The following is a 27,115-nucleotide window of genomic DNA, read 5'->3' as shown; positions in this document are numbered from 1 at the left end:
ATAACATATAACAACAGTGTCGCGTGCAAAGCAGCAGAAACGGCAAGCTGGCTTTCCTAACAGTTGTCTCGGTTATGCTAACTTAGTGTTGTAAATAGGGAGTGGCCAACCCATACTACACCCCCCCTTGATCGAATCACTAACTACTAGGGGCGCACTTATCAAGAACGCAGAGTTCAAGTGATATAGAACAGAACCAAGGGCATGAACTATAAGTCCATATAAGGTAAGTGTAAAGTTCGAGAAAAACAGAAGAAAAAAAATCGTGTAAAAAATAAAAATGATGTCCCAGAGAAAAAACCATTAAAAAAAATTTTCAATAAAAAATTGACATCTCTGGATGCATCCTGTCTTGACTACGTTAAACAGTCAATCCATCAAGGTATATGCACCATAAGTTGCAACAGCTTCCAAGAGGAAATCATTGGAGCGTTCCGCAAAAGTATCTGCCATCCAATTTAGTAAGGGAAAGGAACACACGTGTTCTTCAATTATCGGAGCATCCAGCACCACAACTTTCAGCATCCTCAAGATAACTTCGTTCAAGGAATTCAATAGTGACCTCTCCGATATCCCAGTTACCAAGGACTCCTTGTGTAGCACCCAAAGCCATGAACCCAATTCCAGAACAAGCAAACTCATGATCCAGTAATGGACACATTAGTTCATCAAAATCCGGGTCAGGTGACACCAAGTTTGACAGACACAAGTCCAGAGCCCATTGGAAGGGACAATCTAGGCAATGAAAGACGGGCTGCACACAGGTAAAATAAGCAAACCGGAATGACAATCCATACTTGACGCTTAAGGTCGCCAGAGGTAAAGTGCCGTAGTAATCAAGCATCTGGCTACGAAGATGGAGCAGGCGGAGCATTCTTTCTTGTAACCCCAGGCGTGCAGCCATAACGTAATGCGCAGATCAACAAGAGGATCCCGGCCCCAAGAGCGAAGAGCAAGGAAAACCCTCCGAAGACACTTGAAAAAATAGAATGTAAAAACGCGGGGATCACACCAAAAATAGTTTGGAAAGATGTCACGAGGCCTGAGCCGACAATTTAAAAAAAATGAACAAGGCCAGTCGTAGACGAAGCATTAAAGATAGTCTGTATCAACGTTCCAAAATGTAGGGGGAGGTCAGTATTTAAAAGAGCTTGTACTTCAGTGCGTGTGTTTGCTATGTGAAGAAGAAATGTTTCACGGGACGAAGTCAAAGAAACTTCTTTTTGAGACAAAAGAGCTCTTATTCTACTCATCCTGTTGAACTCTGCGTTCAAGGTTGGAATCGCCGGCCAGATGGATATATCGAGCCTGCCGTGCGGGGGTGGGAAAAGGACGTTATTACAGCAAACCACCCTTTGTGAAACGGTGACTATGTAAGGAATACCCACTAGCATCCCACAGCCAGCTTCATTATTTAAAAGCAAATAACTACCGTTGGCAAGCAGCTTAAAAGAAGACGTTATAACTGGCATTGGAATACCTCGTAGGACACAAGCTAAATTAGGAGCGTGTATATTGCAAGCGCCATGTAATTGTATATGTCTACAAACCACAGAATGATCAGGAGCGGAAGTGCATTCTTCACCTTTTAAGTAAACCTCCTTGCCATCCCTCACGCATCTATATGTGAAAGGAAGTGACCAAACTTCGTGCAGGAAGGCATTACCAAGCTGTTCATATCTGCCAATGGCATAATGCTTCATGCACAAACTGAACTTAAACCGTGAAAAAGGCAACGTGATCAAACCGTGTACAAGCCACACAGCCGAATTCAATTCAGCAACAGAAAAAGGTAAAGGTTCTAGTTTTTCAATATGTAGTAATGCGTAAGTCGCATCTTTCATGGACATGAACTGCTGTTTTTCGGTCAAATTAAAAGGAAGGAATAACGAAGACGTATTCATGTAATCCCAAGGGACTTTCCCTGCTTTTAACGTTTGCAAGGTCCATGCAAACTGCATAATTGAACGCAACTGATTCTGACCATGATATAACACAGACACTTCATCTTGCACAATGTCTACGACAGATGAAACAATATTATCTAACGTATAAATTCTAGAAGACAAGGTGTTAATACTATTATCTATAACAGCCAATACTTTCTCCATATTGGCCTGGTCAATAGCACGTAGCCTGGAAGCAGCTTCAATTTGCGACAACTTCCAAACTTCATTGTAAATAGCATAAACCCATCTCTTGGACCTGCCACTCGCAGGACCCTTAATAAAATCATTTAAATCTACTTTGTCATTTAACCGTGATAAATGAAGCTTAACTGAAGCTAATGTGGAATGTTGCAACCATGACTGGCATAACTTACCTACCGAGTAGGTAGTTACCGTGTGTGACGATGGGAAACGAGGGTCTACTCTAAGCTGTGTATACCCTGGTGTCAAATCCAGAAACCGTCGTTGACAGGAATCTGAACCCGTCTGCCATACCAACCATCCTTCAGGGTCTATTGCTGAAATATTGAAGGTGGTGTTGGAGACGAGGGACTGCAACATAGTAAGGGACAGATCTGTGTGAGTCGTCCAATTAGGATAAGCACCCAGATCCGGGATTGTGAGGGAATTCAATTTTTTAGATATAGCCAATCCAAAACAGGTGGTCTGAAAAATAGTTGAATTTAAAAATAACATATGATTTGGGATAAGACAGGCACGATGCAAAGCTTCTGTTCCTTGTACCTGCCACGGTTTAGTTCCCCAAACCGATTTAAGATCGACAGTAGCTTTCCAGAGGTCATAACCTCCAATAGCCAATTCATCCATAAAGGATTTGGAATATAATAATTTGGTGTGTGTCAGTCTAACCTTAGAAGCTGGTTCCACTTCTACCTTAAAATAAAAAGATGCAGGGTGAGACACACTAAAATCCGAAAAGTATGTGAATTTTTTCACTAAAGTGGCAGAGCTGCCAGGCATAGGGACAGGACAATGTTCCCACTGAGTGAAATTAACAAAATTTCGAAAGGTATTTGCTCTGTGTAGGAAATGTGTGCCATAATGTTGATAGCAAAATTGTTCATCGTTATTTGCAGTATTTAAATACAAATCATCAGCATCAAATGCAGCATAATATTTTAAATCAGAAAACAGTGCTTCTATCGCTTGCACATCCCAATCATCTGATCGGATGTTCTGTTTAACTACATCACCCGTAGAAACACGAAAAACAGTGGGCACATTAATCACTTCGGTGGGACCATGAATTTGAAAGTTCACAGCATCCCAAGCAATTCCATCACATACAGGCCAGGCGGTGATGTTCACAAAAGTCTGGTCCCTTTTCATGATGTGTGATGAGGAATGGGGGGCTAAAGTTCCATCAATTAAGTGAATTGTAGATCGTTCATTCAGGTAGTGTCCATTGATCAATTTAAAAAACACTACCACAAAGCCAATGGACATGAACAAAAAAATACTTATTAGCACCAGCCAGATGTAAGTCCAAGGTGCAACCAAAAAATGTCTCTTGAACCAGGCAAAAAATTTAGAAATTTTGGAAGGGGCAGTGGAAGTCAATAATTCAGTTTCAAAGGAAGAATTTGACTGGGCAATTGTTGTTGAATGTAATAGAGGCAAAGGTACTTCTGTTGGATTAGCATACTCAGGATAATCAGGTAAACCACCAGCATTAGATGGCATAGAGGGAGAAGCAACTGCAAGCTCAACGGAAACTTCAGGCAAGATGTTAGAGGGTGGTACCACAACAGAGTTTCTCAGCATCGAAGGGCAAGAAACTGAAGGTGTCATACTATGGAGAATCGGCCACCCGCTGTAGCTTGACATTGTCAATCGAGATGTACCTGTTATCCTTGCGACCAGGAAGTGGAGGTAAAATAACTGTACGCGTACCCAGGACTCCAAGCACCGGGACCGGTGCACGATAAGAGGGGCCGAACTCCTTCTTGTTCTCCACCTTCTCACGGACCAGGTCACCAACTCGAGGTAGCCAGCCGACTACCGGAATCTGGAGCGCAGCTTCTGATGTAGAGGGTATGTGTCCTTTCGCTAGAGTGTCTCTGGCTTCTTGTAGATTCTGCAATACAGCACAGTGGTCATCTAGGTCAAAAGGGGCGGCTTCTGCCGCCATGTCTAGACCATCAAGGTCCGGGACAAACATTCTCACTCCAAAGAGCATCATGTACGGGGTCCTCCCACCCAGAGACCTTCTAGGGAGATTATTAAGTGCACGTTGTACGTCATACAAGTGGGAGAGCCAGTTCCGGCCTGTACCTAATACCCTCGCTGTCAAAGATTGCTTTAGGTCACGGTTCATCCGCTCCACAACACTGTTGCCCTCAGGCCGGTATGGAGACGAAAATTTGACTTGGACCCCCAGTTCTCTCATGGCCTCCTTGTACGCCTTTGAGGCGAACGCAGGACCCTGATCAGAATGAAGGGTACCACATGCAAAACTCCCTATAAAGACACGCAAATCCTTGATGACAGTTCTGGCATCAGCACTCCTTTGTGGCCTTACCCACAGGAAACGTGTGCACGAATCAACTGCAACCAAGATATATTTGTACGCAGTATCAGAGGTAATAGGACCGCAGTGATCTAAATAAACGCACGCAAGTGGTTGATTAGATATATGCAACTGTGTTTGTGGTGGACGCACTGCAGAGGAAGGTTTAATCTGCTGGCAAATGTCACAATTAAAAACGTATGCCCGCGCTTGTTTGTACAAACCGTACCACCAGTAACGTTGTTGCAAAAGAGATATAGTTGCCGACACTCCGGCATGCGCAGACGCAACACCTTCGTGGGCAGCTGATATCAGAGATGGTCTGCAGTCCGCGTTGGGAATCAATCTGTCACCAACGTTGTTAATCCTCACTAACGGGACGTTATCAGGACTTAAGCGATAATGGTATCGAGAAGGGAAACCCTTCGGAAAGTTTTTCCCGGTCTCAGAAGCGGCAATAGCTGCCAAGATGTCATCATCGATCTTACTTTTTGATCTTGTAACTGCTGCTACTAGATATGTCACCACTGCTGTTTTTGCTGCCTCGTCAGCCAGACTGTTACCGACAGCATGGACGCCAACTCGTTGGTGACCAAGAGTGTGAATTACATTCACGAGTGGCAGCAGTTCTTTAAGTGCTGCCACACGAACCCAAAGCGTTTTATGCTTTATTGTGCTACCTTTGGAATCATGGAAATCATTCTGAATCCAAAAATGTAGATTGTCATTGTAAGATTGAACACAATAGAACGAATCACACACCACAAGAGTGGGGATTCGAAGATCAGCGTACTCCAGCGCAAGCACCAGAGCACGAACTTCAGCCAACTGCGCGGTACAATCACCCAATGTCTGTGTATGCACAGCTTCAGATTGGATCTCTCCATTCACGAAGGTACCCACAACAATTGCGCAGGCAGCTGAATAGGCGTGCTTTGATCCAGTAGCGGGTTGCGCAGACCCATCAGTGTAAATGACACAACGGTACTCCTCAAGTGGGCGCAATGTCCAAGGAGTCGGATGAACGAATTCATAATCCAAGAACTCCTGAGACTGCAACGCCACGTCAAAGATATATGTGACGTCTTGGGAAGCCAAGGAAGTTGCCCATTTTATCCACCTTGGATGCAAAGCCTTAGAATTTGGTACACTAGCCTTAGTGACTGCCTCCAGGGCAGGGTACGGTGTTACCACCAGCATGTGCTTTCCTTGTGATAGCGCTCGTTCTTTCAGGATCGCCATCTGAACTGCTGTCAGTACTTTTTCGACAGGCGAAAAGCGCAACTCAGCTGAAGTGTACAGATGAGATTTGTAAGCAATGGGAACGGTGTCGCCCTCATTGAACGTTAAGTACGTGAAACCCACTGGGCCTGGCACAATTCTAATGACCAGGTTAGTGTGGTTATCACGAGTTTGTAAGTATTTTGAAGGAAGAAGATCAGACTGCAAAGTTTGTAATGCAGCTGTATGCTCTGGCAGCCAGCATGATTTGGTAAAAGTAGGTTGTACCAAGGCATAAAGCGTCTTGATACGCTGGGCATAATCAGGAATGTAGGTACGACCGAAATTCAGAAAACCCAGCAATGATTGCAATTTCTTCAGCGTTGTAGGAGTACAAAGGCGAGCGCACTTCTCAAGGAAGTGCGGAGCCAAGCCGCGACCCTCATTGGTGAGTTCGTACCCCAAGAACAACACTGTGAGCTCGGCAATGTGGCACTTCGATAAAATTGAATTTGTATCCGAAGTCTGCAAACATAGTAATTATGCTATGCACGCGAGCAAGGTGTGGAAGCAACTCGTCGTCTGTTAGATAGATGTCATCAACATACGAGTATGCATCCGGGTCCATATACTCTAGGAGCGAGACCACTCGAGCAGCAAAGACCCCAGGGCTGTTCTTATAGCCCCTCGGAAGCCTTTTAAACTTTCTTTGTTTACCGCCCGAGGTAAAAGCCGTCCACTCACTACTCTGAGGGGACAGGTTATGGCTGTAAAAGCCATTGGAAATGTCAAGTGTGGTTTTAAAGCGTTTTCTCACAAGACTATCGACGAGAGCCGACCCGTGAGTATTCTGTACCGCGCACGTCCGGCAGTGAGAGTTTAAGTGCCGGTAATCCAAAACTAGGCTTCGTCACAGTGAATAAAGGGTTATTCATAGGTGACACACAAGTTTCAATTACTCCCTGATATTCCAATTGTTCAAGGATAGTCGCGACGTGAGATCTAGCCTCGCGACGCATGGGATATTGGGGTTGAGGCTGGGGATCCGACCGCAACGGAATCGTATGATCGGGAGAAATGTTGTCCCAGCCCACTTGATTGCGATACAACGCAGAGGTGGCCATTGAGTTGGGAATGAGGCTTGTCGACACTCTCCGGCCAACCTGTTAGCATGTTCCATAGGCACTGTGTGCCCAAAGGCGGGGAGGATCACCACCTTCCCTCTAGGAACATCTAAAATGAAAGTCGGAGGCCAATCTTCCTCCGCTAACAGAATGTCATAAGTGGAGGACAAATTATCCCAAAAGACTACTCTAATTCTACGATGTATGTCACCCTCTATCTTAAGGATTATGTCAAACATCCGTTCAGGGGGAGCTACGCGAGTATCAGCAGTTTCAACACTCACATATGTATCAGTTGCTGTCACCTCCAGATACGGACGCAGTGCTTGCCGCACTACTGTAACTTACACCGCGCTGTCTAACACCGTTAGAGCCCATGTCCGGTTCTGAAGGAGTGTCCGTACCATCTGAGGCATATCTCGCAGTTAGAGCAGCAACCTTCCTTTTCTGAAACGGAGGTCTTTGACGTGCAACGTCGTCCTGCTTGCTTTTTACGTCAGTCTGGCGGGGTTGCTCACGTCCTTGAGCACCCCTTCCTCTTCCACGGTCTCCGCCACCGGATTGTGAAGCCGATGTTTCCTGTGAAGAACGAGGAGAGCGTTCAGAAACCTGAAATCTATCAGGTGACTTAATATTAGCACGATCGCGCAAATCATATTTACGTTCAGTAGACGACTGAACTGGCGAAGCAGAACGCGACCTACGTTTCTGTTGCGGTTTTCCCTGTTTTTTGGTTCGCCAACTTTCCTTCGGAAACTTGGGCTTTTCGTCTTTTGTAGACGAACTCACCTTAGTCTGCTGTACTACATCAGGAATCTTAACGGTGGGTTTCACGCCTAAGGCGCTACGTCCCACCATTCTGTAGGCTTTTGCAATAATTTTTGCAAATTCCCTGGGCCTGTCGGCAGGAGCCACAAGTTCCAGCATATTGCCTACTTGGAACTGCAGAGCATCTCCTTTTAGGTTCCCCATCACCATGGAAGAAACCACATCGAAGCTGTCGACAAGCCTTATTCCCAATTCAATGGCCGCCTCTGCACCATGATTTTCCTGAACCTTCTTGATGACAGAGGGTAGTACAGACATAGACGGAGTGCCGTAGCACTTCGAATAGGTCGCAGCAAAGACCGTGCCCCAATTGTTACAATGACAATATCAGGCACCAGATCTTTCGGCAAAGTAATGGTGAGTATCCTGTGTTTATCCACAGGAGAAGTGTTTGGAAACACGGCTTCCAGTTGATCAAACTTTTCAGCAAGCCAGTAAGGAAATTCATCCTTACTTTGGGGGCGCTTGCCAACAACCGCATTAACCATCACTGGACTAATGACCACGGCTCGGTGTTCATTCGTCTGACCCGCAACAGCAGGTACCCCCACCTGCACGTTGCGCGACACGTACTGCACCAAAGCCCTATGGACCGTAATCAGGGCAGTGTGTAGTACCCGTAAATCTGCCACCCCAACTGTCATGTAGTTGGGATGGGGTGTAAAACCGGCCAGCACCGGCCAATCAGCCCCTGCAATGGACAAAGGGCCAAGTCTTGGCGGTGCCACCGTATGGGGAAGGGCGCCATTAAACCAAATGGTATGCTGCAAGGCAGATATAGGTATTTCTAGTGTCCTATACGGAGCATAAGCTGCAGGTACTTGTGTGGCAGTGTAGGTGTGGAACGTATCATCGTCCGCATTCACCTCTGGAAAAGTCACCCAAGAGTAAAACAACACATAAGGGTGTGCTGCGTCAGCAGCTACCACAAAGACCACAGCCAGCCCGTCATCAGGCACCCCATACGTCCGCAAATGCTGACGTAGAGGAGCCCGACTATGTGCGGCTATATCGACCGCCAGTAGGACACACTAAAGAATAACGACAAGTTCTACAGTAGCACTTGGGTTCAGTAAAAACTAATCTTTTTAATTGTCAAGCTTGAACGAACCTTTAGTCGAAACTCAGGTAGATTAAGCCGTCACTCTTGTTATCCGGAAACCAGAGTGAGGGCGTTGTGGATTTATAAAAGTACTAGTAAGGCGTATCAGAACTTAACCACGTTGGGCGCCATGTTGCAGGGATTCTGCGTATGCACAGAACTATGCGCAGGAAACCAGGACCTCAGAGAATTGTGGTGTACCAGAAACTCCCCTCAGAACCAAGAACCCCATATCCGGCTAGCTTAGTGTCCCATTCGTTAGCCTAGATCTAGCTAGGCGGTCCCAATGTATAGACAACCCAGAACATGCGACTTAGATATTTCTCAGGAGTGGTGGGAATCCGAAATACCTGTTTGTACTTATTTAGCAGTCCACAACAGAATAATACAGACACGGTAAAGTTTAAAGAGTTTATTTTATAAACCTTGTGTCCTAAGATGCAGTACTTTGGCTAACACTAGCAGACAAATGGTTAAGATCAGAACCATCAGCATTGTTACAATACCATACACAATGAAAGGAGCAATCATAATAATAATGACAGTGGTAAGCAGCCACACTCCTTTCTCTAGTAACTAATAGGTTTATTATACTAATAGAAGGTCTCTTAGGCTAACAGGGGGAACCCCATACCGTATAGATCAGCTTAGTAGAATCACATCACACGATCAGCTAGGCTCTCTCATGCATCAGCTCTTCTGTTCGAATGAATCTAAAACATTCTGTCTTGTAATATTAAAGGCACTTGTCCTTCAGATATTGGCAGCTGCATGCATGATATGTCTAAAAAGTGGTACGATCAATCTGAACACAACACTCTGCACCGTCTAGTGTCCTAGACTTGTTCTTTACATGATGTACAGACGAAGGTCGCATCACACTGTTAAGAATGTTAAACAATAAACTGTTATCCTGTAAGGCAAAGTCGAGTAAGCATTTCTAAAATGAATAACATATAACAACAGTGTCGCGTGCAAAGCAGCAGAAACGGCAAGCTGGCTTTCCTAACAGTTGTCTCGGTTATGCTAACTTAGTGTTGTAAATAGGGAGTGACCAACCCATACTACAACTGCTGTAGAGTTATAATCGTGACTTGCCCTGTAAACCCATGTTCAAACGAGCAAATCCCTGTTTTGAGGTAATTCGCCATGGATGCGTTCTTTGTATCCCGCTTGTCAAATACATTGTCGGAACATTAACTGACAAAACGAAGAAGGTGAAGTGCCATGTATGTAAACAGGAAGCCACACGGGTCCTGCTCTCAAGCACTAAAGATTATTATGTCTTGAACAACCGACCCCAAGGAGAAGACGGGTAAAAAAAACTCTCCACTCTCCAAACGGAATATACTGCGAGAGGAAGAAGCGATTTTGTACCTCCTGCGTAAAACATTACAAGTCGGGCACATTTCTCTGTTTACAGGCACAGCAACACGGCGATTGCAAAAACACTAGTTAAAATAACGGGTTAGGAGGCTTTGAAAAACCGACATTATAAGGAAGTGATTTTAAGACTAGAGTTACACATCCGACGGGTTGATAAAAACCAGACACACGTCCGAAATCTAGAATGGCCATTCACGTACCAGCTCCCTTAAACCATGCCGGGAGGAGGAAAGGCGGATGAAACAAACGAGGCATTTGCTATTAAAAAGTTTAAGCTTAAATGTGCTGTCACGGGAGAAGCATACCTGTTCCAGTCTCCCTCCGTTGCTACCAAATGCGAGCACGGGGATATAAAACACCTCTCTTCGGAAAAACTACTCCCCAGTTCAGCCATCTTCCCCTGCTTCCCTGGTCCGAAACACCGGGGTATTAATAACAAGCAGAATTATGCTCGACTATCCGAACGTCCAATTCCCAATCTTCTTTCTATTCCTCTTGTTGTTGTGGGGTTTTCCCTCCCGCTTCCCTATTGCGTTTCGTTCACATCAACATCACTACCAGCTACCACCGGAAAAAACTTCCGCTGCTTCTGACGCAATTTCCTGCCTCCATCTTTTTCGCTGGAGCGCAGTGCTTTAAGATTTTAGACGCCCATCAGACGGCATTATCGGAAAAACTGCCTGCTTTACTCTAAGCGTCAGCACAAGAACTGCCGTTACATGACTGGCAGACCTTCTGAGTCAGGACGTACACTGCAAGCTTTTACCGGTCAGTGTCGGAGCTCTATGCCTCTTTGGCCTGTACAAAATAATTCAACTTCCCTCGGAACCCGCCATCCACCCTCGAGATTTACTGTTTATCGCCGTGTTTCCGGGGCTCGGGCGCCGCCAAGGCCGTTGCTGTGTATGTGGGTTGTATGGTCGTGTGTGCGGGTTGCAGGAGAAGCGTGGCGTGATCCGCCGATGGTTGGCAAAACTAGCGGCATAGTGTGGCGCTGGCTCAAGGCGCCTTATGTCTCGGCAATCGAGGATATAGTGGGGTGCTAGTTTGGGCCGAAGTATATAAGAGTGCCTTTTCTATAAGTCTGTGGGGTCACTTTGCTACAGATGGAAAAGTGACGATTGATAGCAACAATCAAGCTCCATTGGGGTGGGAGTGACAGAGATAATGTAGAACTCCGGGATCATACATGCTGACCAGACCCAATTCAGGTGGGGTGAAAAGATCAAATTGTTTTCAATTAGCTTTGTTCCGGCAAAAGTTGAACTCACTACAGTCCGAGCCAGTGTAAAAAAACACCTCCCACTCCGTTATGTTTTTCAAAATTACACTACCATTTTTAGGTCTCCCCTCCCCCCTTGTCCCGCCCACATACGGAGGTTCTCGGCTGCAGTATTACCGTGATCAGGCGTCCTGCGAGTGCGTTGGCACAGGGATAGTTTGGTGACTAAAGGCAGCGTCCATGACGCAATGGGCACTGCTTCCCTGTCGGGCATGCATTTACACAGCAGAGGACGATTATGAGAGAACGGAAGAACTCCTACAGGGTTAAATAAAGAACGAATCATTATAGTAGCAAAAGAAGCATTTTGTTATAAACAGTTATTAATATGCCTGACCATTTCTCTCTGTTTAAATGTATGTGTAGTACATTTTTTTTGCTTGATGATGCAATAATTTTTGGAAGGTACCGGTCACCTGTCGATAAAAAAAAAAAACACACACACAGACGTTTAACTGTACAGTGGCATGCTGGACCGTGTGTGTCCTTTCTAACGAGATGTACACGTCACACGGGAGGTTTGTATTTTTAATGGGCTGGTTTAAAAAAAAAGAAATCTCGAACTTAATTCTTTCCAAGTTAAATTATTTTCCAGAATAGCTCCCATGGTATTTTGGGACACGTCACTGAGGTTACGCTAAGAAAACTTCTAAGCAGGAGTAGAAATTGTGTGTAAAAGTCACCCCTCCTGCTCTGGGCCACATCACTCACGCATGTTCGACTACGGCTGCAACAGGGACCGGCTGATTCATGTGTTATTGTTTACATTAAACTGCCAATGCTCGAGACCCGCGTCGTGCCTGTCAAGCACCGCGCTTTCCCCTTCCAGGAGCGCTTTTAGACACTGTTTGGGGGCACTTCAGGGCGAACACTGCTTAGTATGATTCCTTCTTAGGTCACGTCCTCTATCTCTTCTTGGATGTTGTGGAACTCAGCCCTAATGAATCTTCGAAGCGCTTTAATACAAGTATAAACTCGAACTGTTTTATCAATGCTTTTCTGCTCATTCAACACCCTGTACAGCGCTCTGAAACCTAGACAGAGTCCGCGCTATGATAAACAGTAAATGATGCATTCTAGCGCATCGAAGCTGGCCAGTGTGGCACAGCACCCGTTATAGAAATTCTCTCTACCATAACAAAACATAGGCATTCATTGGGAGTGTTTGGCAGTTTGTTTGAGCCGGGGCTGTGATGGATGCTGTAGTTTCTGAGTGTGATGCTGCGCAGGAGCCAAGGACAGGAGTCATGTGCGTCTGCTCTCGACCTTGTCTCCAGCTTTATCTTATTTTATGTTTGATGCAGAGTGGCTCTGTGTATGTGGGTGGCTCTGTGTGTGTGGGTGGCTTTGTGTGTGTGGGTGCAAATGCAATAGGTCTCGCATTTGAGAGTGTCATGAGCAATGCCAATAGCTCTAACTTTAACAATGCCGAGACCATTGCATTGTAAATGCTTGTTTCCTTATGGGTTAGGGGTACTACAATGCAAACCTATGTAATTTCAGCATTTTTGCCATGTTTGAAACATTTTAGGCTGCATGTATATGTTTTCACATATGCATATATATGTATATATATGTATTTTCTATATGCTCCGGGATCCCGCACGTAGGCGGGAATTATTCATAGATTATGACTATTGATGAGTAACCCCTGGATGAGAACACGTTAGTTATAGATTCCTTACCTTAGAATAGATACCCCAGCAATACCAACCCCGGTGGTGAGTCTGCGACCCAAGATCACACCAGAAAGTCCTGGAGAACAGAACGGACAAAGAAGCGCTCTCTCCGGACTTGGCTGTCCAGACAGTAGTGTTTCGTAAACGTTTGCAACGAAGCCCACGTGGTCACCTGACAGATGTCATTTAGAGGAACGCCTCTTCCCAAGGCAGTAGAGGCTGCTGTCGCCCTGGTGGAATGGGCGCGTAGCCCGACCTGAGACTCCTTTATAGCCAGAGAATAGCATGCCTTAATACCCAAAACGACCCATCGAGAAATAGTGCGTTTGTGTACGGCCCGACCTTTCTTGGCGCCCACGTAGCCAACAAAGAGTTGGTCATCCACCCAGAACTGTTTTGTGTGATCCAGATAGAAAGAGAGTACACGTTTTGGGACCAGATGGTCTTCCTCCTTTGAAGGAGGCGGAAAGAAGGTGGGCAAAGTAATGGTCTGCCCGATGTGGAAGGCAGTGACCACCTTAGGAAGGAAGGATGGACGCGTCCTGAGAACTACCTTGTCCGGATGGACAGACAGGAAAGGACGTTTGGAAGAAAGGGCCTGGAGCTTACTCACCCTTCTAGCAGAAGTGATGGCTACCAGGAAAGCAGTCTTAAGAGTCAAGCGTCTTAAAGGACAGTTATGAAGTGGCTCAAAGGGAGTGCACATTAAATAGGTAAGAACAAGATTCAAGTCCCACTGAGGCATAACGAAGGGGATTGGAGTAAAGAGATGCGTTAAGCCTTTTAAGAAACGGTTAAATACTGGAGACTTGAAAAGAAAAGGTTGGTCTGCTGGGCCAAAGAAAGAAGAAACAAGAGAAGCTCAGAAAGAGGGGCAGAAAAGGGATCCACAGCCTTTGCTGTGCACCATGCCACAAACTTGTTCCACCGGCAGGCATATACCGTCTTAGTGTAGGGACTCCTTGCTGCCAAGATTACGTCACAGACTTTGGGAGGCAGGTCAAAAGATGTTAACTGCCGCTGCTCAATCTCCACGCAAGGAGGTGGAGATTGGACAGGTTCGGGTGGAGGACAGTCCCCTGCTGCTGTGATAGAAGATCCTCTCGATGAGGTAGTCTGATCGGAGGATCGATGGCCATGTTGAGTAGCTCGGGATACCAGACTCTTCAGCCCAATCCGGAGCCAAAAGAATGACTTGGGCCCGGTCGCGCCTGATCTTCTTCAGCACTCTGGGCAGAAGTGGTATAGGCGGAAAGACGTACAACAGACCGCAACTCCACTCGCGACAAAAAGCGTTGCCTAGCGAGTGCCGCCTTGGAAATTCCAGCGTGAAGAATTGCTGACATTGCGCGTTCTCTTCGGTGGGGAATAGATCTAACCAAGGCTCTCCCCACTGTCGAAAGAGACCGTGCATCACCTCCGAGTGAAGACGCCATTTGTGATCCATCATGCACCTGCGGCTGAGTTCGTCTGCCCTGGCGTTCAGTGAACCTGTCAGGTGTTGAACCACCAGGGAAATGCCCTGATGTTCCAGCCATGTCCAGAGGCGAAGGGCCTCCTGACATAGGATCCACGACCCCACCCCACCCTATTTGTTGCAGTACCACATGGCGGTGGTGTTGTCCGTGAACACCTGCACTACTCTTCCCTGGACAGAGGGAAGGAATGCTTTCAGTGCAAGCCGAATCGCCCGGAGCTCCAGAAGGTTGATGTGAAGCCCAGACTCTGCCTGAGACCAAAGGCCTCCGATCTCTGCCTCTCCCAAGTGGCCGCCCCATCCCAAAAGGGATGCGTCCGTCACCACCTTGTGTTCTGGTTGGGGAAGGGAGAGGGATCTGCCATTGACCCAATCCTAATTTGTGAGTCACCACTGCAGTTGTTGAGCAGTGGTCCCCGAGATCTGAACGCAATCAGATAGATTACCCTTGAAGCTGCGCCCACTAGAACTTAAGGTCCCACTGCAGAGCCCGCATATGCCACCTGGCATGATCGACCAACAGGATGCAGGAGGCCATGAGGCCCAGCAGCCTCAGAGTCATTCTGATCGAAACCCGGGATAGAGGCTGAAAGATCGGAATCATAGCCCAAATGTCCCAGACTCGCTGTTCGGGAGGATAAATCCGAAACCTCATCGTGTCCAGAACCGCTCAGATGAAAAGGAGCTTCTGAGAGGGTGTCAGGTGTGACTTCGGCACATTGGTGGAGAACCCCAGCGAATGCAGGAGGTTGGCCATGGTCTGGAGGTGGGAGATGACTGCCTGGGGTGTTCCCGCCTTCAACAGCCAGTCGTCTCGATAGGGAAAGACTGAAACCCATGATCTGTGCAGATGAGCTGTGACCACCGCAATCACTTTCGTGAACACCCGAGGGGTGCTGGTAAGACCAAAGGGGAGCACGGTAAATTGAAAATGCTCGTGGCCTACCGTGACCCGTAAGTAATGCCGATGGGTCGGCAGGACGGGGATGTGAAAATAAGCGTCCTGGAAGTCCAACGCTAACATCCAGTCTTCTGGGTCGAGGCAGACAAGACCTGATCCAGCATCAACATCTTGAACTTCTCCTTCCGGAAGAAGCAGTTGAGGTTCCTGAGATCCAAGTTAGGATGCAGGCCCTTGTCCTTCTTGGCAACCAGAAAGTAGTGGGAGTAACAACCACAACCTACTTCTGGGACAGGAACGTGCTTGATGGCTCCCTTGGACAAGAAAGACGAAACTTCCTGCTGGAGAAGGGCCAGGTGATCCTCCGACATGCGGTGGTATTGCGGTGGCATGGCTGGATGAGTAGTCTCGAAGGGGAGGGAGTAGCCCCATCGGACTATTTGCAAAACCCTCCTGTCCGACGTGATGGTGTGCCAGTGGGGGAGGTGATGGCGAATCCTGCTGCCCAGTGACGTTTCATGGGCCTGAAAGGTCAGACTAGGAGGGTTTGGAGGCTGATGCAGAGGGGAGGTGTTGGTGGACTGGCCCGCCCGCTGACCCCTGAACCACGGCGCTGGTTCCCACATTCCCAGTCGTGCGAAGGTTGGTTAACTTGTTGCAACCTGTGGCTCTGGGCGGGACGTAGCGAGCACCCCATCTGTAGCCACGAAAGGGGCGAAAAGCAGACTACGCACTGGGGTGGAGAGGCCCAAGGACTTGGCAGAAGCCCGTGACTCCTTGAAGCGCTCTAGGGCGTTGTCTGCTTTGCCGCCAAAAAGGCAACGGCCATTAAAGGGCATGTCTATCAAGGTGTTCTGGACATCCCCTGAAAAACCAGTCGACCTCATCCAGGCTTAGCAACGAAGCGCTACTGATGTTGAAATGGTCCTGCCCAGAGGGTAGGCGGTGTCCAGCCCACAACGTATTGCAAACTTCGCTACATCCCTCCCGGCGGTACAGCCTGGGAGAGCACTGCCGGGCCTCCTCCGGACACTGAGGCAGTACTTGCGCCACCGTATCCCACACCGAGTGGGAATATCGGCCCAAGAGACATGCTGTGTTTACGGATCCCAGTCCTAAGCTGGCAGAAGAGAACATTTTCTTTCCAAGATGGTCCAGCTTCTTGGATTCCCTTTCTGGTGGAGCGGTAAGGAAGGCACTTTTGGAAGTGGAGGCTTGGACCACCAAGCTCTCCGGGGTGGGGTGTTAGGAAAGGAAAATGGGGTTGACCGGAGCCGGGCGGGGCGTCGGGCAATCATCCTGTTGAGGGGAGCCCCTATGTTCGGCCTGGACCATGTGCCCAAAAGGATTTCGGTGAGGGCCTCACTAAACAGTAGCAAGGGCTCCAAAGAGCTTGCAGCCGGTTGAAGCACCTCAGTCAGGAGGTTAGTCCTGACCGCCACCGTAGGAACCTCCAGGTTGAGAGCCCCGGCCGCCGTACGCAACACCACTGCATACGACTGTTAGACCTGTCAGCCCTAGGGTGGTCTCCCCATTTATTTTTGATCGTGCCTCAATTTTTCCACCCTCATTTTTAAGTTGGACTAGGTCTCCGGGCGCCTTTTCATTGCCAATCAGTGTTAAGGTGCAGGTGCTCCCTTCTCCCAAGATGGCTGCCACAGGCCCCTGCTACTGCGGAGTGGTCTTTATTAGTAGCACCCTAGCTGCCAGGAGCTGGCTGGGACCCCACAACAATGTTGCGACACCAGCCCGCCTTTTTTGTCCCATAGGTAGAATGGGGAAGCTCCTGGAATGTGCTGGAACCTTCTAGAAGGGAGGTGTGGTTTTTACTTTTGCCGCCTTGGCTAGAGGTCACCTGACCTAGGGATACATAAGTGAGGGAGGGAACTTTTTCCAGTTAGTTGGCCAGTTGGGGTGAAGCAGAGCTGGAGAATCCATGCCGGAGTTGTAGGCAGTAGGGCCTAGCCAGGGACTTATGCCTCTGAGAGTGACAGGGCTTAGGTGCTGCCTCTTAAGTGAGTGAGGGATCCTGTGAAACCCACTGATCTTGCCCAGCAGTAGGAGGACCCAGGGAACCTCTGCCCAGCCTGAGTAGGAAGGACCTAGTCGCCAACTCATCCCCTACCCCCCAAGGAACAGAACCCCAAGGGCGCCAGTATCATCTGCGCCACAAAGACTGAATATTGAAACTGCAGAAGCGGAATCCTGAAACTTCATGCCAAAGCTGAATATTGCAACTTCATGAAACGACTGATTGCCTGACTGCTGGGGATCGACCAGGTACTGGCGCTGTGTCTCCTGCGCTGCCAGACCTGACCTGGGACCCCCTGCGCGGATCTGCTGTCGAGCGTGGAGCTGGCCGAGCTCCCGCTTAATTTGTGACCCCCCCTGGTGCGAGGACCCGCAACGCGATCACCGCCGCGGCCCGTAGGCCTCAGGGACGTGTCAGTGCCAAGTCGGGGCCTGCGGAGAAGCCCGGGGCCTCGCCGCTGCCGTCGCAGCGTGAGAAGGAAGAGCGAGTGTCCGGGAGCGTCCCGCGCCATTGCGCGCATCCGACGAAGGGCCCGGAGCGGAACCGAGCGACGAGACCAAGGTAACCCCCGGGGGCTGGGAGGTAGCGCGGCCGTGTGGTGGCCTGAGACTCGCCCCCCCCCTGCTCCCCGGGAGTCGTGGGAAGGCCCGTTGCGCCCCCTGCCGAGTGGGAGTGACACCGCATGCAGAGACTGTGACTTTCCCCCCTCCGTGGGATTTCCCTCCGTATTTGTGAATCTCCCCTCCGTGGGATTTCCCTCCGTAGTTGTGAGTCTCCCCTCCGTGGGATTACCCTCTCCTGGGATCTGCCGTTCGCAGGACTCACCAGCGCTCAATGCGTTCTATGTCTAAGTAGCGCTGATCCTTCCTTTGTATTCAAAAGTGCTCAATGCGTTCTATGCCTAAGTAGCGCTGATTCTTCCTTTGTATTAAAAAGTGCTCAATGCGTTCTATGCCTAAGTAGCGCTGATCATTCCTTTGTATTCAACAGTGCTCAATGCGTTCTATGTTGGAGTAGCGCTGCTCATTCAATTGTATTTACCAGTGCTCAATGCGTTCTATGCCTAAGTAGCGCTGATCATTCCTTTGTATTCACCAGTGCTCAATGCGTTCTATGTTGGAGTAGCGCTGATCATTCAATTGTATTTACCAGTGCTCAATGCTTTCTACGTCTAAGTAACGCTGATCTGTCAGTTGTATGCATCCGTACTCAATGCGTTCTATGTCTAAGGAGCGCTGACCCTACATGTTGCATTCACAGGTGCTCAGGGCGTGCTAGGTCCAAATAGCGTGTAATCTCAGTTTGTGGTCTCAAGCGCTCCATTCTCCAGTTGGGGTCCCAAGTGCAAGGCGCTCCGTGTATGAGCGGCGCCTCATCTCTAAAGGGTGTCCAGCAGGGCAGTACGCTCCAAGTGTCACTAACGCTTTATCCTCAGGGTAGGCTTGGAAGTGCTCATGATATGAAGCAAACATTATTCAACCTCAAGTTATGCTCATGTGCCTTTGTTTCTTCGTAGACACCAGTAGCGCCACGTGTGCAGGCCCCGGCCCGCAGCACTAGGGAAGTTCATACTGCAGGGATTGCTGAGGTAACCGTAATGAGATGCTGTAATGCAAATGTTAAAGTGTACAGGTAATGAGATGCTGTAATGCAAATTGTCGTACTTTGATATTCGGAACCGCGTAGGGGACAGGGCCCTACCTCTGTTTATCTTGGTATTAGCGAACCGCAAATGGTAAATGCGGCACGTACGAGTGTTTTATGTGCCGTTCTAGCTATGAATGCACTGTGTACACGTTATTCTGCTCAACTACGCGGGTTCCATTTTGGAAGCAGTGGCCATCTTGTCATTGCCCTCACATAGGCTATGATGGAGTTAATACGGGCCTCACAGTACATGGGCTTTCCCTCTGACTTCTCTGTGACCTGGGCAGCTGGCTCTGCTGCCCCGGGTCAAACCGGTCTCACGAGCTCCCCTTCCTCCGTCCACCTGTGATTCGTATCAGGGCTTGACCCGTCATAAAACCCTTTCATTCTACACAATCCCCCGGCTAATCTCTTCCACACCTGCTTGTTCTTGCTTTATGACTTGTTTCCCAAAACAGGAGATGCTCATGTTTATTGGGGGGTCTATTTACTTCAAACATGGGATCTGAACCTTCCTGTGTAAATCATTGTGGGCTGGCCGAACTGGAATGTGGGATGGTCATCATGACTCTGCTTTTTCGTTTGTAATGTATGCCTTTATATGACCATATCGTAAACCAAGGAATGTGTGCCTGGAGCATGATATTTTGTACTTAAGGAGAAGTCCGTTCCTATGATTTTCAGCAGTCTCCTGAGAACATACACGCTGTTGTACTTCTAGGATACCTGTCATTGGTCTGCAGCCAATAAACGATTCTTTGACTTCACCCAGAAGACTCTGTGTTTCTGTAGGTCCGGAACAGGGTGAAACCCAGAAGTCATAGGGTGTGTGCCCCTGCACCGCTGGGACTAAAATACCCAGTACTTCAGTTTGGCGCCCAACGTGGGGCGATTTCAGCGGTACCAGTCCAAGCCAGAGGTTCGTGAGGAGCTTCGTGTGGAAATTCCGGAGGAAGGCCGCCACTTCATCGACCCCTGCATGTCGACGTGGTCCGAAAGTCTTTTCTGCGAGGTTCTCCGCGTCACCGACGGCTACGAAGGACTGCTGCCCTGATTAATCGACCTGTTTTGGACCCTTGACGAGTTTGAGAGAGCGAAACAATCGAGAGAGTCTTCTGGTGACGTCATCGATCAGCAATATTCAGTTAAGTATAAGTGGAGCGTCTCCCATTTGTTTTGGTATCCCTCGGGATCGTTTGATTTGATTTGGTAATTGGTGATTTGGTGTTTGCAAACCCCAAAGCCAGAGGACTCGTGTATTCACGAGAATATCGTAATCGATAATCCTCTGACGTTTGGATCTGGACTAGTGAGCGAAGATGCCTGGTTCTGGACTATTTGGTAGATTATTCTGTTTGGGTTGTGGAAAAGATTTCCAGCTAGAGGAATCATGTCCGGTTCCTCCGGTTGGAACTCCAACTTATGAGCTCTATGTGAAACATGGCGTAGGCCCCATTGCATATAACGAAGTGTGGATCCACTACACCAGGAAAGACGGTGTTTTAAAATGGCCCCAAAATGGTAGTTTTGATACCGATATTTTAGATAATCTGGAAATTAAATTGTTTAAGAAGAAAGCCCGGCCGGCGATGTTTGACTCTTTCCGCTTATGGCGAAAGGAAGCCAAACAGAAGGAAATTAAGCTAGCGAAAAAGAATAAGAGAGAGAGAGGTATGTCAGTAATGCAAGCAGCTGTACAATTTAAAGACAATGAAGAGGAGCAAATGAATGAGCAATTGCACAGGCAGCGTAAGTTAGGGATTGACAAATGTTACCCAGCTTTGCCACATTCTAAGCAGGATGAGTCAGAAGAAAAGGAGAAAGATCCCCTGATGTCACATTTGTTGAGTTCGCCACCCCCGTATGCTCAAACTGCCACGGCGCCTCCCCAGCTTGTAAATATGCCACCTCCAGCGCATATACTGCAAGCCTTGCCGCAACCGCCAGTTGCTTTGCAACCAGTTCCTATTCCTGTAGCGCAGTCCTCTCAAGCGCCTCCAGTAGTGCTTCCAACTACCCCCGCACTTCCTGCGACTTTGCTTAATCCAGTAACTGCCTCCCCTAACACTCTTCCTTCCACCACTCCAGTACCTGTCTCTACATCCTCTTTTCTTCCCTCTGTTTTTCCCCCTGTTCTCGCCTCAGCTTCTCCTTCAGCGCGACAGCGTTTAGCTAATGTGGTTACTACATTAATGTCGCCTCTCTTTGGGTCATCTGGTGCAACTCCTGGTGTACAGCGTAAGCAGTTGCGCAGCCAATTGCCTAACCCCGATGAGAAAAAGGTAATAGATCACATGGCGCGTAGATGGATCGTTTTTCCTTCACTGTATGATGTGGAATCGGTTGTTAACACTTTCCATCAATGGGATGCCCCGAAACAGAGATATGTATTTGAGAAAATGTGCGAAATTCTCTGTGAAGAATTGGAGGATAGTGGTAGAAATCCGAACCCGCAGGAATTGTGTAGAGTGAGGTTCGATTTTGGAACTGGTATAATTGTGGACCGCGAAGTAGATAAAGCAGTTGCGGTTGTATTGTCCTTAAGGAATGACGATTGCCAACAGTCATTGTTTGAACAAGAGGTCCTTGTGGGGAAAAAGGCAAAAGCGCGACAATACCCTATGAGAGAAGTTCCCCCGGTATGGAAGAAAGCAGTTGCAGCTGTCGGCAACAACCCCGCTGTGCCAGCGCATTTCCAACGTGTTTGGGTGCATGTTCCATGGAAGCGCTCTGAGGTGTTAGCACTTAAGCAGACATTGCCTGATCCCCGTAAAAACCCAGCAGGTTATTATAAAGAGTTGTCACAGACGGCAGGGTCATGCATTATGAATCTGGCCGACATAGACATGTTGTTTGGTAATGTTGTTCCACAGCCTTTATGGGGATCAATTCGTAATGTAGATCACAATGCAGAACTAGGGGATACATGGGCTAACATTGTCGCTGCTGATGCTAGACAAACGGGTGGTGCGAAACCAGAACCTTTAGTAGCTGAATTGCCTGGTAGAATCATCACGTATATGAAGACAATAATGCCTGCGATGCGCGTAAATTGGGACAAGTTATCTGCATGTAAGCAGAAGAAAGATGAGACAGTGTCAGACTTCTTTACTAGGTTTGAGGAAACGTTTATTGACCACAGTGGGCAAGATATGAGTACTGAGGGTGGCCAACGGTTGTTTGTGGATAAGTTTGTGCAGAATTTACTCCCTGACCTGTGTAAAAAGTTGAAAGATTCAGAGAGTTCTTGGGCCGTTTCCTCTTCAGCGCAAATACTGGCTACTGCACAGTATTATGAAAACAGAGATAAAGACGAGAAAGATAGAACGGAGAAGAAAACGAAGGAACTAAAGACAAAGGTCCTTTTACAGCAGGCCTATCCACCACGTGGAGGTGATAATAATTATAGACAACCCCAAGGTGTCTATCACCAACCCCAACAATTTCAGACTAATCAGCAAATGAATGGGTATTATCACCCACGTGTCCCTGTAGGTCCCAACCAATGTTCATACTGCAAAGAGGAAGGTCATTTTAAATATAGTTGCCCTAAATTAATGCAACGGAACGGTAATACGTATGGCGCCAGAGGTAGAGGTGGTCAGCAAGCTCCTAGAGGCAGAGGGCGTGGAAGTGTTCCCCAAAACGCGCGTCCTCTTCCGCCCCAAAGCGCCATTAATAGTTTTGATCAGCAAGCTAACGCGACTGGTAATACGGCACAGTATTACAATAATGATTATTATGTGGAGGATGGCGATGCAGAAAATAATGGTTACTAGGACAGCCATAGACAGAGAGAGGGAGTTGTTTCAGTGCCAGTGGATCAGAGTGGACCGTATGTTGAGGTGACTACAGCAAATGTAACGGAGCCTTTTCTGCTAGACACTGGTGCTGCAAAGAGTTCAATCATGCATTCAAAACTCCCTGGCGCACCTTTGTCTGGCGATATAAATGTTTCAGTAGGTTTTTCTGGCGCCCCAGTTAGGAACCCGATTTCCAGTCCCATGTCACTTTCTGTTGGACCTTGCGAGCTGAAAGCGCCCCTGATCCTGACAACTGGTTGTGGTGAGAATTTGCTGGGATTAGATTTGTTGAAAAGATTGCACGCTACACTGTATTGTTCTCCTTCAGGAGTACAACTTACATTAGGCAAGAAAGTGGTTTCCCCAATGTATTTGTCTAAAAACACGATGCCACCTGAATTGTCATCCCTTCCGGATGCCCTTTGGGCTACTGGTCCCAATGATGTGGGCCTCTTGGAGATACCACCATATGTGGTGACTCTAAAGGCTAATGTCAGACTGCCACGTATTCCCCAGTACAAGATCTCTAATGAAGGGCAGAAAGCATTGTTAGACATTGTCAGCGACTTGATTAATAAGGGTGTGATTGAGGAGACAAGAGGCAACGTTTGCAATAGTCCGATTTTACCTGTCTTAAAGCGAACGGACCCTTCACAGCCACCTGTTTACAGATTTGTGATTGATCTTAGAGAGGTTAATAAGATTGTTGTGCCTCAGTTTCCGGTTGTTCCCGATATAACTGCCTTGTTAACGATTATTCCAGCCTCTGCTGCATGGTTTTCAGTGATCGATTTAAAGAATGCTTTCTTTAGTATCCCAATTGCAGAAGAGAGCAGAGACATTTTTGGTTTTAGTCTGGGAGGCCGAAGCTTCCGCTTCAAACGCGCTCCCCAAGGCTACTGCGAGAGTCCATCCATATACAGTCAAGCTTTGAAAGCGCAGCTTGATGCACTTGTTTTACCTAGTGGCGCTATCCTGATTCAGTACGTGGACGATTTACTGATCGCCGCGGATACTGAGAAGATCTGTAAAGAAGCCACATTGTCACTGTTGCGCCATTTATCCGCTTACCATCACAAAGTGTCTCTCTCTAAGCTGCAATATTGTCGACAAGAAGTGACCTACTTAGGTCATCTCTTATCGAAGGAGGGAAGGAGACTGACCCCAGAAAGAATTCAAGCCATTGCACAGTTGAGTGTGCCAAAGACACAGAGAGAAGTGCGTGCTTTCTTGGGCATTACCTCATACTGTAGGCATTGGATCCCTAGTTTTTCTTTGTTGGCAAAACCTTTATTAGCATTAACATGCAAAGACACACCGAATCCTATCCCATGGTCTGAAGAGTGCCAGAAAAGTTTTGTGGAATTACGCAATGCGTTGTGTTCAGCTCCTGTGTTGGGCACTCCTGACTATAGCAAGCCTTTTACATTGTATGTTCACGAGAAAGATGGATGTGCGTTGTCAGTGTTAACACAGCCTTTTGGCGACAGACCGCGCCCATGCGCATATTTTTCATCCACCTTGGACCCTGTAGCGAGGGCATTGCCAAGCTGTCTGAGAGCGACAGCTGCTGCAGCGATGTCTATCCGACAATCTGCTGGTCTGGTAATGGACAACACATTGATTGTCATGGTTCCACACGCTGTAGACACATTATTAAATAGAACCAAGACACAACACTTGACTAGTGCGCGATTATCAGGGTATGAACTCACACTGTTAGCGAATCACATACACATAAAAAGATGCAATACGCTGAATCCAGCCACATTATTGCCGATTCCAGCAGACTCAGATGAGATTGAGCAACATGACTGTCTGTTCAGAACAGAAGAAGAGACGAAAGGGAGAGTAGATCTCAAAGATACTCCCCTGACTGAGTGTGATGGCACTTTATGGGTAGATGGGTCATGTTTCAAGCTCCCTAATGGAGACACGACTGCTGCATATGCCATCACGACTTTGCACACGGTCGTGGAAACTGCACGAGTGCCACATAATTCGGCCCAAGCAGCAGAATTAATCGCCCTCACGAGAGCATGTGTGTTGTCTGAAGGAATGAGAGTGAACATATACACAGATAGCCAGTACGCCTTTGGCGTGGCTCATAATTTTGGGCGACTGTGGAAGGAGCGTGGGTTCCTGACGTCGCATGGAGCTAAAATTCAGAATGGCAAGTTGGTGAATGATCTCCTTGAGTCACTGACCCTACCTTTGCAAGTTGCGATCATGAAATGCAGTGCGCATAGGAAAGTCACAGATGATGTTGGACGTGGGAATGCGTTTGCTGATGAGACCGCGAGAGAAACCGCACAGAATGTGAAGACTAGAATGTATGTTGCAGGCCCCGCAAGATGGGTTAATGATGTGGGAATGTGTGAGAACACAATAGAGAGTGTGAAGCTACAGAAGAAGAGTTAAGCAAGTGGAGAGAGAGTATGGGTAAGTTGGATGAGAATGGTTGTTGGATTGACCTGACAGAACATAGGCGATGGTTGTTGCCTGATGCATATGTGCTTCCAGTGGTTACTATGGCGCATGGAATGGCGCATATCAGTACGAAAGGTATCTGTAAGTTGTTGGCTCCAGTATGGCAGAATGTTGGGATTCCCAAGTGTGCAGAGAATGTGGTCAAGAATTGTATAGTATGCTTGAAGTACAACCCTGGTAGGGGAACCCCAACTCCGGCCGGTCACTTTGCACCCCCATCATGTCCATTCGAAGTTTTGCAGCTGGACTTTATTCACATGGACAGGTGCAACAACCTGAAATATGTATTGGTGGTTGTTTGTGCTTTTTCCAAATGGGTAGAGGCTTATCCTCTGAAAGATAACACTGCCCTATCCACAGCCAAAGCCCTTGTGAAGGAGTTTTTCCCCAGGTTTGGAATGCCGAGAATGGTGTGGTGTGATAATGGAAGTGAGTTCGTGGGTAAAGTGATGAAGAATGTATGTGAAGGTTTAGGCATAAGGCAGAAATTCCACGCTGCAAATCACCCCCAATCAGCTGGACTAGTTGAACGCTACAATGGAGCCTTAAAGCTCAAGTTAGCCAAAATCCAGGCGAGCACTGGTCTTAAATGGCCTGACGCTCTGCCTTTAGCACTCTTGTCCACCAGAATGACGATACACTCACGAGTGGGACTTAGTCCTTATGAAGTAGTCTTTGGCCGCCCGGCCAACGTATGGGGTGTACCAAGGCCTACGAAGTTCAGCGAAATAGAGCATCCAGTACTGCTCGATTACCTGTATGATTTGACTGTTAAACTGCGTGTTTTGCACCAACAGGTACATGATACTCTTCCCCAAGCCTCTGAACCTCCTGGACACCCCATCAACCCTGGCTCGTGGGTCCTGGTCCGGAATTTCCAGCGCAAGGGCAACGACGAGCCTCGCTGGATCGGCCCTCATCTTGTTCTTCTTTCGACAAGATCAGCAGTGCGAGTGAAAGGGAAGAAGCACTGGATTCATGGTACTCACTGCAAGGTAGTTCCCTCGCCTCTGCCATATGACCAGTGGGTCAACGAGGGTATCGCCGACTCAGAGACAGACATTGTACCTCGCTTTGTACCATTCAGTGACGCACGCTTAAGAGACACAGCTTCAGTCCAAGAGAGTGACAATATTCTGCAGGAAGCTGTGCCGCCATCAAATCGACTGGACACCACTGAGCCTGAACTTTTGTTTCAAGACCAAACAGCACCTGGCCATCTCCGCTATAATTTGAGACCAAGGCCCATGGACAAATAAAGATTTCCTTACTCTTTCCCTTTTGACATTTTTTGCTCTCCCATCTGAAGGACTTTCTTGATTTTTGTTTTTCGAACCACCATCCGGGTTCTGCCGCAGGGTCGCGGTGCCAAGACTTTGGGGTACAGGCCGAAGACGCTAGGTCAACGGTTCTGGTTGGTCTAGGGCGTTTCCCTGGACTGACAGGCGTACTCCTTAGCAGAAGAAACTCATCCACCGCGAGCGGCCCGAGTAGAGGATGGAGTTTTGTAGGATGGAGAGACCGATTGAGGAAATGAACTTTCAAACAAGGATGTGTAGAATTGTAAAAAGTAAATGTTTTGTCTTTTTGTGCTTTTTTACACTGTGTAGTATCATGATGTTTATTGTAGGATGTGTGCTTTTCTCTGCTCAAAAACCCATTGC

The 27,115-nt window shown here is 47.8% G+C and overlaps 1 protein-coding gene across 2 annotated transcripts in view; it reads right to left on the bottom strand.

Moving 5' to 3' along the window:
• DNAH17 (dynein axonemal heavy chain 17) overlaps window positions 1–27,115 on the bottom strand; it is a 14,992,541-nt gene that overhangs the window by 11,381,572 nt on the left and 3,583,854 nt on the right. Inside the window, exon 22 of one of the 2 annotated variants that reach the window (XM_085617471.1) lies at window positions 1,998–2,020. The exons of the other annotated variant lie outside the window; for it this stretch is intronic. Coding sequence (XP_085473597.1) covers window positions 1,998–2,020 — 23 coding nt within the window. The remainder of the gene's footprint in view (window positions 1–1,997; window positions 2,021–27,115) is intronic. 2 annotated transcript variants of the gene reach the window in all.

The sequence above is a fragment of the Triturus cristatus genome, chromosome 7, assembly GCF_964204655.1.
Source record: "Triturus cristatus chromosome 7, aTriCri1.1, whole genome shotgun sequence".
NCBI lineage: Eukaryota > Metazoa > Chordata > Amphibia > Caudata > Salamandridae > Triturus > Triturus cristatus.
This window is presented reverse-complemented; position numbering and strand designations above follow the sequence as displayed.